Source organism: Miniopterus natalensis, chromosome 3 (assembly GCF_054644295.1).
Source record: "Miniopterus natalensis isolate mMinNat1 chromosome 3, mMinNat1.hap1, whole genome shotgun sequence".
Classification (NCBI taxonomy): Eukaryota; Metazoa; Chordata; class Mammalia; order Chiroptera; family Miniopteridae; genus Miniopterus; species Miniopterus natalensis.
The window spans coordinates 32,533,049-32,548,003 of record NC_142083.1 but is presented as its reverse complement, the minus strand read 5'-3'; the positions used below and the strand labels follow the sequence as shown (position 1 = coordinate 32,548,003).

General features: G+C 38.7%; 1 protein-coding gene and 1 pseudogene across 1 annotated transcript in view; one reads left to right on the top strand and one right to left on the bottom strand.

The window, feature by feature from the left end:
• The first annotated feature begins 372 nt into the window (after positions 1-372).
• The window catches only part of ADAMTS6 (ADAM metallopeptidase with thrombospondin type 1 motif 6), a 207,166-nt gene continuing 192,583 nt past the window's right edge, over positions 373-14,955 (top strand). Inside the window, exons 1-3 of the mRNA XM_016198764.2 lie at positions 373-1,062; positions 8,823-9,155; positions 11,104-11,468. Coding sequence (XP_016054250.1) covers positions 9,059-9,155; positions 11,104-11,468 — 462 coding nt within the window. The 5' untranslated portion in view covers positions 373-1,062; positions 8,823-9,058. The remainder of the gene's footprint in view (positions 1,063-8,822; positions 9,156-11,103; positions 11,469-14,955) is intronic.
• LOC148093456 (type III endosome membrane protein TEMP pseudogene) lies at positions 4,677-5,491 on the bottom strand (annotated as a pseudogene).

Genomic DNA, 14,955 nt, shown 5'->3' with positions numbered 1-14,955 from the left:
AAAGAGGCATTTTGTGCACATGTAGTTACCGAGCCTTGAAATCTGTCACTGATGTAAACTTGCCGTTAAGTTTCCTCAAAGGCGCTGGTTTACGTGCAGCTTTTAATATGTTTGTTGTGTGGCCGTAAAAAAAAAAAAAAAGTACAAGTAGAAGGACAGCAGAGAGCTGAACGGTGGCGTTAGTTCATGTAAAGTCATTCATCCTCTCCCTCCCCCTTCCTTTTTCCAAGAAACAACTAATCACAAACCGGGCTAGAGTTTCTTAAGGAGGTTCGGGGAGGAAGAGGGGAGAGGCGGAGCGGGGCAGGGGCGAGGGCAGAAGGGCCGGGACGTGGCCCATTCACGGGGCGGAGAGGTTGACATTGTCTGCGCCCTGCTGAATGGCTCCCCGGAATTGTACCTCTGCCTCCCCTCCCCCTCCACGTGACGACCAGGACACATGCGCACCCGACGCCCGCACATCTGCACACTGACGTCAGTGCTCTGCCTCCGAGGAAAAGCTGCCAAATTTTCTGCTGCAATTCAAGTTGGCTGGGGGCGGGTAGTGAGATCTAGGGCTCGCTACTTCCACAAAACCGACTCCTCTCGTCTCCTTTTCTCCTGATACCTTTTGATGCTCTTCCCATGTTATTTGCATAGCAAAAGGCACTAAGCTGTCCAGGAAGAAAGGGCACCACTTCCACCCCCAATAAGTCTTTTTTTTACCCCCCCTCCTTCCTTTTTTTTTTTTTTTCCTTTCCTTTCTTTTTTTCTTTTTCTCTTTTTTTGGGAGGGGGGCGGGAGAGAAAGGGGGCTTGCAAAGGCAGCATCTCAGGATGATAACCTGGTTGTACTGAAGGCATCTCTTTTTTTCTGCCAAATCGGAAAGTCCGTTCTCTAAAACCTGGGTTAGCCAGACTATAGGGTTTTATTCTGGCTGCAGAATAACTAGCTGACTGCTGTGGCTTTGCAAAGGGGGGCAGAAAAAAAAAAAGTTAAGAGAGGAGAGGGAGTACGTGAGTCGTCCAGTGCAATCTCTATTGTTTGAAACTTACTTTTTATCAGAATTTGAAGATGAAAACGGTAAGGAAGACTTCACAATATTCAATGAAACCGTTTTTTTAAAAAAATTAAAACTTGTGCTTTGCTTGTCTTCCGAATAACGCGTAGAAAACTTTTTTTCTGTCTGTGTGTGTGTGTATTTTTTTTTTTTTTAATGGCAATGAGTGAGCTTGACTGAACTCATTTTACAGATAGAAATCTTTTTAACTCCAGACTAGTCGGGGGCTGGAGAATTCTGGGTCTTGCAAATATTTTATGATGCAAAATATATACGTTTATTATACATATAGATAATGTTTTGTGAAGTATGAATTGATTATGATTATTGTGGTCTTTTAACTCATCACCAAATAGTAATCGGGAAAGTAATAATGATGTGTATTTATACTGATTTCCAGTTTTCTTAAAGAAAAACCTTCTGCATTTTATGGTTTCATGTCAGTGTCTTAAGTAGTCAGACAAGTGCATAGTTTATGCCTGGGCTCAGAGGGCAGAATTAATGTGCTAGCTGTAGCCCCGATGCTCTAGGATATGTTAAGCTCTTAATAGGCTAATCAAAGAGATGGAAGCGTGTGTTTTTGATTTACTTTTGGCCACTTGGGACGTGCTAGACTCACATCCCTCCGGAGCCTTGAATATCGGGGTATGTCTGTTTATATGGTACATGGGATCAAAGTTCAGGGATTTGGGGGGGCGGTGAGTGCTGCAGGGGTTATTGGAAAGCTGCCTTCTGATAATGTGTACTACAATTCCTGTCTTTGGTAATTTCTTTCCTTGCTGTACTAGAAGAAAAGAGAGCGAGAGAGTGAGAAAGCGCACTGAGAGGGAACAAGAGAGTGAGTTTCTTACTCTTGTTTTTATTTGAGCTGCCGGTGCAACGCGTTTGGGCCAAATGCCAACTGTCTGGGTCACACGCGTTTTATCCAAATAGATTTAGCGCTGCTGTCTGGAAATGGGCTCCTGAATGTTAACTTTAGGATCAACTCAACCAGGGCAGCTCAGACTGTTCCCCTCTGTCTGGGCGCAGCGGGGCTGGGGGAAGGGGCATTGGGGTGTGCAGTACCGGGCGGGGGAAGGAAGGGGGGACTGAACCATGGCTTGGAACTTTTAAAAAGACACTGGAGTGTGATTTTCAACATACTCTTTTATGTTTAAATATCTTGGATACATTTTCTTTCTTTTGTTTTTCTTTCTGTTTTGAGCTTATGTTGATTAGTCTCAGACTTAGCTGTGGGAATGACAGTTCTCAAAATTCATCACAGGGAAAGAAACATAAAATAAAACTGGTGTCGTTGAAGGAAGTTGAGAAAATTAATTTTGGAGATAATTGTTTTCCTGTGTTTCACCAAAGTGGTGACTGCAATTCTGGTTTCTGTTAATTTAGTGCTTAAATGTGATCATCGGTGTTTTAGGTTTTTGAAGGATAGCGTATAGAGGCGAATAGGTGATTTCAAACAAATCAAATTCATTCATTTGCCACAAATGGCAGCAAATGAAATCTATGTTGTGGTATTAATATTTTTGTGATTCTCAAGGGGAAAAATCTCTAACCTCAAGACCTGAAATATTTTAATACTTTTCCTGTCTGGGCCAGTACGTGTGAAATGAATTCCTCCTCCCGTCTACTCTTACCACTTCCTCTTTATTTCCTTAGCAACCACTAGTAGCTACTAGTGGTTTAGGATGGGTCTCTATGCCAGATCTTATCCTATGTGTGACTTCTGTGAGTGAATAAAGAAAGTTAATACAGTAAGAGAATTAATAGCACATTCTAGGGAACATTTCTGGAGGGAAGAAGAAAGCATGGAAGAGGTTGGTGGCTCTCTTGATTTCACCAAAGGACATGGTTGAGTATCAACATTTTGAGCCAACCTCAAGAGAAGAATGTGTTTGTTTTTCAGGAGAGAAGTTATAACAGATAATGTATATTTAACTTGCCATCTGGAAAAAAATAGTTTGGGGCAATATGTAATTTCGGACCTGATTTTTGTAGAATGATGTTTTGTATTATTGCTTTTGGCTCACTTGCTTTTCTTGATAGATAAGTTTTGAGTATGTTTGATTATACCTTTCCTTGGAAACCGATCTTACAAAGCTTATAAATGATCTGGAAACCTGTGTACTGTTAGCCTAGTGGTGTCCCTGGAATATAGTATATGACAATAAATATTTGTTGAGAGAATAAGTGGAAAATGAAATGAGAGGCTAATTTTCACATATAACAACTAAACACCTGAAGGGAGTATAGTATTGCTGCTTCCTCTGTGAAGACCAGATCAGCCTTAAGATAAAAAACCAGGGTTAAGATGGATGAAAGAAGTTGAGAAGGGTGTTATACATGTTCTTTTAGCTCCATAATAATGGTTTGGGAGAGGAAATTATTACCTTGGCTACTCCCAGATCACTTGAGTGGGAAGTGAAGATGATAGAGGAAAAAGACAAGTAAGTACCTTTCAACCAGGGCCGACTACCGAGGGAATTACTGTAGTGCAAGTTGTCTGATCTTATTTCTGTTTGCCTAGAGTAGCTTTGATCCATGGAAGCAGGTAAATGACCCCTTAACTTTACTGGCTGGTGCATTTGTATTAGGGAGAAAAGCATACATGAAATCAAAGTAGAATGAAAGTTTTCAGTCTTGTTTTTAAATTTAAAGTATTGTAAGCCCAGTTATCATGACCTAAATTCTTTACTGTTTAAAAGACAATACAATGTAGTTGATTGATTCCATCATCATTTCCAACTGTTCCACATTTTTGAGGGAAGGAAGCACATAAAACTACTTATGAAGGAAGGCCTTCGAAAAGTGATGAGTCAGGGAACGAGGAAGGGTGGAGGGGCTAATATTTGTTTAGCCATTAAAGCCAAGTGTGCGGACACTTCACATCATGTGTAATCTAATTTAATCTCTCAACAAGTCTTTGCAAGGTAGATATCATTATCACAGTTTTATAGATGAGGTAACAGATCCAGAGAGTTTACATAGCTTGGAGTCAAGCCAGGACTCAAAGCCTTTGTGCTTTTCCATAATAATGCTTCTGCCATACAATGTAAACAGCTAGTGCTTTATGATTTCTGGACAATTATGTAATGTTTTAATGTTAGTCTGAATTCTGGAAACTATATCTGTTAGTGCCTCTACATAGTTGATGATACGCAGATTAAGCTCTACAGCAGGTGTCAGAAAGTAAGTTAACCCATTTATTAAAAAAATATATATTTTTAACCATTTAGGTTACCCACTTTATTGATCGAAAAAATTATAGTAAGAAACTTGGCACATTGATTTTCATCTGTTAAAATGTTATCATCTGGTATATAATAATAATTATTTAAGTAGAGAGTATAGTATGGAAAGGCAAGAAAGGAAACCAAGAGGCAGACAGAGGCCTTATTTCCATAGTTAGGCCCTTGATAGGCTTTATCCTGAGAAAAGCAGGGAGCCCTTGAGGATTATTGAGCAAGAGAGGGTCATTGTCACTTTGGGGGCTAGTGTTAGGGAAGGAAAGATTGTTCAACCCCTGCTCAGCCCTTAAACCCTAGCCACCTCCATCCCTGAGGTTCATGGCTCTCATGTAGTATTTGCAGTCCTTAAGCTGTCAGGCATGAAGGGGCAGGGGGTACCCAAAGATTGGGGATCAGAGGTTGAAGTGGTTCCTGCTACCCTGCATCCACAGCCCGTGGGCCCCAGGCTGAATGCAGTTGACCTTGATGAATTGATAATCGAAGTGTGTATTTGCGACAGAGGTGACATTTAGCAGCAAGTGCAATGAGAGAAAGGACCATAGCCCCCAGCACAACCCCTACCAGCACAGGCCATGCCAGCCAGCCCCAGGTGCCCGGTCTAGGGGGACGTGGCTGATGCTGTGGGGAGCTCTGAGGGCCCCCAAAATGGTTTGGTTTGTTTCACTTGTGGAGTAGCTGGAAGACAGACACCTGTGATCCTCAGCCTTGGCCAGAGGAGCCCTGGCTCCAAGGAGATCCCAGGTACCAGGCAGCCCTGGGACACAGAGTCCTGTTGGAGGACCAGCTAGGGCTGAAGATTGTCTGCAGGTGGAGTATCTGAATCAGAGGAGTACCTGGGAGGAATATCCAGGCTAAGAAAGCACCCTGATTTGTAGCTCCTTTCCTGCCCCCAGGAGCCCTCAGGGATTTGTGGGTTTCCCCTTCCAGCCTCCCTTAACCCATTCATTTTTATTGTGAGGTGACTAAGAGTGATTAGATATGTTTGTTGTTGATATTAGTTGAGCGTGAGCCAACTCATTTATGTACTATTAATTTTCTTCATTGGCACTGGAGGCTTGAAAAAGGTGGGGAGTGAGGGCTGGAGTGAGTAAAGGAGAAAGAACACTAAATTTATTGAGTGCCCAAGTGCCAGATACTGTAGCTAGTGGTGGAACCAAGACTGTAGCTCTGGTTTGTTTAACCTCAAAGCTTCTGCTCTTTCTGCCATGCACCAATGCCCTTTTTACTACAAATCCTTAAATCAAATGTTAGTCTGCTTCTGATCAAGTAGTTACATATTACTTTTTCTCTCAGTGCTACTGGCTTACTTAACTTGGGTGTTTACAGGACAGTGTTAGTAATGGTAAGAGTGGAGGTTACAAAACTGTGAAGAGCAGCAAATATCTCAAGGGGGAAAGGAATTAACTGTAAGAAATGAGATCAGCTAACTTTTGTCATGAGTTTGTATAAGTTTGCCATTCGTTTTAGAGCCCAGGAAAATAGGGGGAAAAAGGATGAGTGATTCAGCACAAATCTATCACCACTACTAGAAAATTAATTGAAATGTGTTAATTATATATTCCTCTTTAAAAGAAAATTAAAGTATAGGAGGGACTCAATGTCAGATATTATTATGGAAACAGTTGATCTAGAAAAAGTGAAAACAATGAAGAGTGAAAGTTGTTCATGAAACAACAGTTATGGAGTTTGAGATTGTATGTGAGTAGGTTGGGAACCAAGATAACTGGATTATTTTCATTACTGTTATTGCAAATGGTGTGACTTAATCTCTTCGTAGATTTTTGCCTGAAAAAGGATGTATAGTGTCTGCTCTCTTGCCTAAATCACTGTAGAAGTAATTTTGAAATGAAACAACTGTGTATAAGGTTGCTTAAAACTATTCACATTAATTAACCTATACCATTTATGAATATCTTATTTGATACTGGTTGTTTGTAACTACTATTGAATATTTAAGTTAGGATATCATAAACTGGAAGTGTGATATAATAGAAAGAATTTAGACTTTAGATCCAAGTAGCCTTGTGTATGGCTCTGGGCTCTGCTTTTTTCTAGCTATGATCACTATGAGCTTCAACTTCTTTATCTGTAAATTGGCAGCTGTATTAGTTATCAATTGCTGCAAAAAACCTAACAAACAAAAACAAAAAACCATAAACTTAGTGGCTTAAAATTACACACATTTATTGTCTCAGAGTTTCTGTGATTCAAGAGTTTGGGTATGGCTGAGCTGTACCTTGTACTTCAGCGTCTCTCATGAAGCGTATTGAAGGTGCTGGCAAGGACTGGGGTCACCACAGAAGGCTCGACCAGGGAGGGGTCTGTTTCTAAGCTTACATGTTAGTGGGCAGGATTCAGTTTCTTGCAGGCTGTTGCATCGAGGGCCTCGTTTCCTTGCCAGGGGTTATCTGAAAGCTGCTCTCAGTTCCTAACCATGTGAGCCTCTCCATATGGCAGCTTGCTTCATCAGTTCAACAAGGGAGAGAGTCCACCAGTAAGATGGAAATTAGAATCTTTTGAAATGGAATCATGGAAGTAACATCCCCTCCACAATGAGGTCTTCAACTGGTTAGGAGCATATTACTCAAGGGAAGGAGATTGCACAAGGGTGTGGATATCAGGGAGCAGGATTATTGGAGTCTGCCTGACACGGGCACTAACACCTTCTTCATAAGATTGTTGTGAATAGTCAAAGAAGTGACATACTTAAAATTCTCCTTATTTTTGGCCTCACCCTAAATTACCTTTCTAGACATTAGCTGTTGGTCTTCTGTATAGAGACCAAACTTGCTATACTATTTTCCATTTTTTTCTTACCATTTGGACTCTGTGGAATCTATTTCTTTAATTTGTAATGATTGCCCCCAGCAATTTGACTTGTGAAATTCTGTTCATCTTCTAGGGCCTAATCTCGAATGTTGCTTTTTGGAAAACTTTCCTTGACTCCCCTTTCTCTGATTCGGAAGTCACCTCCCTCATCTGATCCTAACACCTTTCCATAACTTTGTTATGGCATATGCAGTCTGCCTTGAATTTTTTTCTTTGTTACTGAAATTATAAGTAATGATTTTGTCTTAATCTTTTCTGTATCTCATGGTGTTATAACATCATTTTGAAAATATAGTAAGACAATATTTGTTGATTAATGAATTAGTTTTTCCAAGGTTTAGCAGTTTAATAACTTGTAGAGACAGACATAAAGAATTTTAAGTGGTTGTGGTTATTTTATATGTTGTAATAATTGCTATTTCTAGCACCTTAGAGAATAAAGTATTCCACATAATTTTCCAATTAACTACAAATATCCTTTTATATGCCTAAAGTGATTTTATTTTAACAATTTATTTATTCACTTATTTACCCATTCATTTTTTTAACCAACAAATATGTAAGCAGTTATTACGATAATCCCATATATTAGACACTTGGGGTGAAAATCTCTAACATCTTTTGTGTCCTCTATCTTTATAGTCAGTTGTCTTTTATTAAGAGTAATTTAACCTTTATTCCTGAATCAGGCATAGTATTTTGAGCATCAGGTATTGACTATAACACAGTCATATGCACAACTATAACTGTTAAACCACATAAGTGAGGACTGTTTTTGCTTCTACACCCAAACTGTATTGATTTGGAGAACTAATTTTTAGTTTTTTTCTCCTTCTTTGGGTCACTTTTGTGCTTTTAGTGAGATAATTTCTGGTCCCTTCATTATTTTCTTCTAAAGTGCTGTGCGCTGGAAAATCAGGTACCCAAATATGCTAGTTTCTTGTATAAAATATGAATTCATGGACTCTGAATGAGGTTTTAATAGGACATGAAATCTGTTGTGATACCTGAAATGAAATTTTAAAAATTATTTTCTTTTAGAAAATGAATTTCTTTTCCTTTCAGTTAGATTCTAGGTAGTCGAAGTTGTCTTTCTTATATGTGCTGTCTTATAAGTCCTGTAAGACTTCCAGATAAAGCCAAGGATTGCAGTAAATATGGTTCAGCTTTTCAGAAGTTTAGTTTGTGTTACTGTCTGGGTGTTCAGACAGCGGCTGAATGTCATTGTGGGTTTGTAAATCCAGTCTGTAAGAAAAAAACGATAGGTGCCTCGTAAGGCAACAAATCAATCGTGGATTCAAGTGTTCTTGAAAGCATGTAAAGGAGTGGGATCGCTCACTGTTTAACGCTTTCATAAAATGAATTTTCATTGTGAAGTCAGCCTACTTTTAATTTTTATCAAAAGGAGGTTAGTCACTATACACATACATTGTTATCTTCAAAGTTTTTAAATTTAAAAAGAATTTTTATTTCCCTTCAGATTCCTTCTTTGATTATTAAATAGCTCTGACATTATCCTGCTAAACATTTAGGTTTCTAACTCTGTGTTTAGTCTTGTGAATTTTATTTAGACTATAAAGAACAACAATGGTCTAATTTAACTATGTTAAGTTATTTCGTAGTATATGTCCTTTGGCAAGCATTCGGCAATATAGATCTGTCCGTTCAGGATATTTTTCAGTTAACTTAAATTTTTTCTGTTTTTCTAGGTTAAAAAATGGCCATACTTTAGTTACTAATCAGCCTAATGCTTTGCTTATGAAAATTTTACCATCATTAATTTTTTCATTTTGGATTGAGAAAATGAATCCAGATAGAGAAGAAAGTACGGGATGTTGGAAAAAAGTACCTGTTAAACAGTGGACCATCTAATAACTAATTTGCTATGGTATTGACTCTCTAGCACATAGGTAGCCCTCCAAAAAATCATCCAGTTTGCTAAATTATGGAAATTTTGTGGAAGACGTTAACCTGGATTTTGAGCCTCATCATGGCTTCATCGGAATTTCATAGTGATCACAGGCTCTCCTACAGCTCACAAGGTAGGATTCCCACTTTTGAAACTGGCAAAAAATATTGCTATTAATCTGACAAGAAAAGTTTCTGAATATTTCGTTTGGGTGAACATTTTCTTTGGGATATGTAGTGATAGGAGCAGAGACCTACTGTGTCAGTTCAGTGCTCATTTCATAAATGTTAAGGGCTCTAAAAGTCTGTTTAACTTGTTCTATTAGTATTTAATATCCAGTGGATTTTAGAGTTGACTGGTCTTTTGCAGAAGATGATAGACTTAGGCCTCTTCTTCTGAATCCTAAACTTTAATAGGCTCATTCATTGCTAGAGTTTACAGGTAATTTCATGTTCAAAGGAATCCAAAGGTTTATACTATGAAAGAGCAAGAAACCAGACAAATTCTGATACAAGGTTTTCCTTATATGAACCCTTAGTGACATATGCTTTTCCTAACTTAAGAATTCTGATCTAAAGACTAAAACTTGGGTAAAAAAGTAAGAGTTGTAAGACGTTCAACTTTGTAGGGCCCTATGATTTTCATTCACAGAATTGAACTTTGTATCATGGAAAAGATCTTAACAGGAAGATCCCAGGAGCAAATGTCATTTTGTTTTTCGTGAACCAGTGCAATCCTTATAGAATTATTGAAAGAAGACCTTTTGGATTCCCCTCCCATGAACGAATAGTAACAGATCATTTTTTTGGTGCTGGTGAACCAGATTTTTAAGGCTTTTATAGGCTGATGTCTAGAAATCCATACGTGGGAGATGTCACTCTCAAAGTAGATAAGCAAAGCCATAGCATTTGGTGTGCACTCCCATTCATGAGAAGCAAAATAAATGCTATCTTTCAAAGCATTTCCATTTGGTCATGGTTTCATGGGAGTTTATATTTGTGGATGAACTCCATGTATAGACAGTGAAGCAACAGGCAGACATTTGGTTTTCCTTGGCAGTAAACCTCGCCAAAGGAAGGTGTAGTTAAGAAGGTAGATTGGTAATATTTGCTACACCTAAGTGGGGAAAATAGATTTAATAGTCCTCTGACTTTTTTGTTATTCTGATGATTTTTTAAAAAGCTTTATAGAGATATAATAGATATACCATATAACTTACCCATTTAAAAGATACAATTCAAATGGTTTATAGTATATTCACAGTTGTACAACCATGGCCACAATCAACTTTAGAACATTTTCATCACCCTAAAAAGAAACTTGTACCCATCAATAGTCAGTCATAAATTCCCCCTAAACCACCCTATACCCTCAGCCGTAGGCAGCCTCTACTTTACTGTTTCTAGAAATTTTGCCTATTCTGGATATTTCTATATAAGTGAAATCAGATAATATGTGGTCTTTGTGTCTGGTTTCTTTCACTTAACACATTTTTATAATGTTAGATAATGAGCTTTAATTATGAAGGCAGTTATTATGAAGGTTTATTCATGTCATAGCATGTTCTGTATTTCTTTTTATTGAAGAATAATATTTCATTGTGTGAATGTACCACATTTTACTCATTTAGTCATCACTTGATAGACATTTGGGTTATTTCTTCCTTTGGCTATTATGGATAATGCTGCTATGAACATTCATGTACAAGTTTTGGATAACTTTCACAAACATTTTATCTGAGCTAAATTTTATTCTTTTACATATGTGTGTTTTTCACTGTTTTAAATTTTAATATATTCACATTTTCTGTAGAATTTTGCCTTTAAAATTCATGTTTTTAAAATTAAATTGAAAAAAGAAAAACTGTCTTTTAAAATAATGTTATTTTGATAAATGAAATAATTGAAACTTAATTCATCTTTATATTTTAAACTTTTACTCATTTTTTGTCCATAACTCACACATAGTAGTGCATAGTTTTAACCGATGTAGTTGTTGTTTATACTGCTACTTTGTTCTGTTAAATTTTCTTTTCTTCCATGTGTTTTTTTTTCTGGATTCTCTGCTTTATGATTACAAAGAGGAATTCCTGACTTATCTAGAACACTACCAGCTAACTATTCCAATAAGGGTTGACCAAAATGGAGCTTTCCTCAGCTTTACTGTGAAAAATGAGAAACACTCCAGAAGGCGGCGGAGTATGGACCCTATCGACCCACAGCAGGCAGCATCTAAGTTATTTTTTAAACTTTCAGCCTATGGCAAGCACTTTCACCTAAACTTGACTCTCAACACAGATTTTGTGTCCAAACATTTCACCGTAGAATATTGGGGGAAAGATGGACCCCAGTGGAAACATGATTTTTTAGACAACTGTCACTACACAGGATACTTGGAAGATCAACATAGTACAACCAAAGTGGCTTTAAGCAACTGTATTGGATTGGTAAGTAGATGTTGTAATTTTAAGTTTCTTACGGGGAAATAAATTTGCAGTGTAAATGTCTTTCTTCAGATATAGGTGGTTTAAGTAGGGAAGGCAACAGTTTAATTCTTTTGTTTGTTTGTTATTTCTGCTGCCTTTGCTTTTGATAGTCTTTTTGATAATGTTTGTATTGATTTTTCAAAGTAAAAGCAATATTTAATACCTTATATTATTAGTAGAAAAATGAATGAAACTTCAGGTGTAATTTTAGACTTAAGTTTTTCTGTTCAAGTAAGATATCTTTTATGCATAAACAAAACTCCATCTTTGGTGAAAAATTTAAGGTTATATGTGTATGTATGTGTGCGTATTATTTCAGGAAACCACAACACTGATTGCCTCTTTAGGTTTCTTTATATAGTATCTTTCTCTGGTTATCAACATCGCTTAAATATGTGTGACCTACTTCTGATTATAAATTCTTTTTTTTTAAAATCTAAAAAAAATTGATTTTAGTGAAGACAGGGGGTGGAGAGAGAGAGAGAGACATTGATGTAAGATACATCAATCGGTTGCCTCTGGTACATGCCCTGATCAGGGATTGAACTCTCGACCTGGGCATGTGCCCTGACTGGAATTGAACCCACCACCTTTCAGTGTACGGGATAATGCTCCAACCAAGTGAGCCACACTGGCCAGGGTGGTTATAAATTGTTGATGCAAAATATTTTATTACCCATATCTCTTTTGAAATATTACTTTCCTGCATTTATCTGAAGATTGATTATAAATCTTATTTTACTTAGAAAATGGATTTCAAGAGTGTAGGGTGTCTCCTGGGCATCCGAGCCCATTCCAGGCTAATGGTAAATGCACAGTTCAGTGTGGCAAAACAAAGCATATCCCCACACTTCCTCTACTGCTTTTACCCTATTCAGGCTAATGTAGATGTGCCATTAAAGTTCTATTTGTGTAAAAGAGCACAAACTTTTTTTTTGCTGCAAAATGCTTTATTGTTTCTATTTGGTCCCATGTTTGGGAGAGGGCTCCAGGTGGCTAAAAAGATGACTAGGAGTTTCAGGGAGAGGCTCAGGCAGAGGCCAGACACTGGGGGATGCAGAGGGGCCCCCTAAAGGCCTCTGGGCTCCAAAAGCACCTAGTCGTGCTTGAGGGTGAGCCTTTCAAAGAGATACTCGCCCAGCCCAGCCTGGGGGATGGCCAGACTATGGAGGTGAGTTGGGTGGTCGCTCATCTTCTGGATGAGTTTCACCAGCTCACCCAGGGAGTGGCTCTCCAGGAGTCACAGAGAGAAGGGTCTGCTCGGGTAGAACCCAGGGCCTGCAGGTCCAGAAGGACCTGGTCCCGGTTCTTCTCCAAGGCCATGGGGCTTCCATGGAGTCCTGGGTGTTGCCCCACTCATCTTGGGGAGGCTTCAGCACGTCCTGGAAGAGGATGCGGCCACCGTGATGGCTTTGCTTCTTTAAGGGAGGCTCAGCGCCCTCGTGCTGAGGGCACCTCTTCTTCGCCAACTCGAGGAAGAAGTTGCCCATGCCCTCCAGAGCCACATCATCACAGTAGATTTAGAAGCCCAGAGAGAGGTGGCTGTAGGAGGCCCGCAGATGGAGGTTGGCCAGGCGGTTGATGGGCCTCCACCTCGGTGGGATGATTCTGACGAATTTCGGAGCTCATGGTGGTTCAGCAACAAGGAGTTAAGGTCAGAAAACGGTGTTGGCTGGTCTTGGAGACTGAGGTTGGCTGAGGTGGTTCTGAAGGTGACTGGAAAAGAGGTTGGAGGGTGGTCGGAGGCTGGGGGAAGGGGCGTCCCTGGGTCTGTTCCGTCCAAATACTGTTGAAGCAGGAGACAGATCTGGGGGATCTGCATGCTGAAGCCATACTTTCAGAAACTGCTTTTCTTTACATTCATATCCTTATTTCTACTTTAATATAAAGAATACATAGTTAGAGTTGGAGCTAAATAAGTCCTAAATTTGAAAGGAGTATTAAGAACCAGGAAGTTCAGGAAAATTTTCACTATAGGTGAAATTTTCACATAAGAATTTGCTCAGATTGTCCATTTTCTATTGCTGTTAGTAGGTCAAAATGATTATTTAGATTTTAAGATTTGGGATTAACTCCTATAAATAGACACATTGAGTACTCTTATCACTAGTTTCTTTCTCTGCAAACAGTGTTAGGCTTTACATACAAAATAGATTTATCTTTTTGAATAAAAATAAATTATCCAAAGTAAATCTGTGTTTTAAAAGCTTTCACATGTTAAAATGACACTTGCTGTTAAATATGATAGAAAAGTACCCTTCCTAGTCGTTGATCAAGCCCTTGAAGTTTGGCATTAACATTAATCATGCCGTCAATAGTTTAACAGGGTGGTAAAGGAATGTGAGATTTAGAAAACAACAGCAACACTGATTCCACTGTGAGATGTGAGGGAACAGGAGTGACTGAAGGTATGAAGATGGGTTAGAACATTTAGGAGACAGTGACGCCTTTACAAAGCGATGGCACTGAGAGCCCAGAAGGTGAAATTTGAACCACACTTTGGTGAGAAAATTTAGAGGGTTTGTATTTTATTAATTTTTTCTTCCCTGGTATCTAATAAGACCATATAGTACATAGGAGATATTTAACAATATTTTAAGAAGTTGAAATAGAATTGAACTGGGCGTGGAATGGAGAGAAAGTAATTGAAGGCAGCTGAGGTTTCTCTTTTGTTTGGGGGCTGTTTATGAGTTTCCCTAATTGAGAAAGGGGATGCCAGTGGAATGCTGGATTGAAGAGGAAGGTGAAGAGAGTGATTTCGACATATAGCAAATGTGAGGAACCTAAAGAAATAAAGGTTAACGACGCCTAGTTGGGGTTTGGGAAAATCAACTCTGAAATTTTAAAAAGAATTGAATTCTGGAAACAAGTAATTGGAGAGTCATTAACAGGAAATTGTGAAAGATCTTGCAAACAAGATATCGTTGGAATAAAGTCCTGAGCAAAAGTGAGACTAAGGTTGCCCTGGCTGGGTAGCTCAGTTGGTTAGAGTGTTGTCCCGATCCCTGATACCCAGTCCCCGATATTCCAAGGTTGTTGGCTCAATCCTGGGTCAGGGCATGTGCAAGAATCAACCAATGAGTGCATAAGCAAGAAGAACCACAAATTGATGTTTCTGTCCGCCCCCTCCCTTCCTCTCTCTTTCTAAAAACCTGTTGTTGGCAAAAGTTTAAGAAGAAATGAGAGAACAGAAAAGACTAGATAGACAATGATTTAAGGAATTTTGGAAAGCAAGAGATGATCATTTGCTGCAGGCATGAGTGGTATGAGAAGTTTTGTTTAATAGGAATGATTATGTAGAGAAAAGGGAAGTTTCTGGAGTGATGTTCTTGGTAGGCAGAGAAGGGATGGAATCATCTGCATAAATAGAACAGTTGTCCTTAGCTAGGAGAATATACAGCTCATTTATAATAACAGGATGTAAAATAGATATGGACTTGAGACCCAG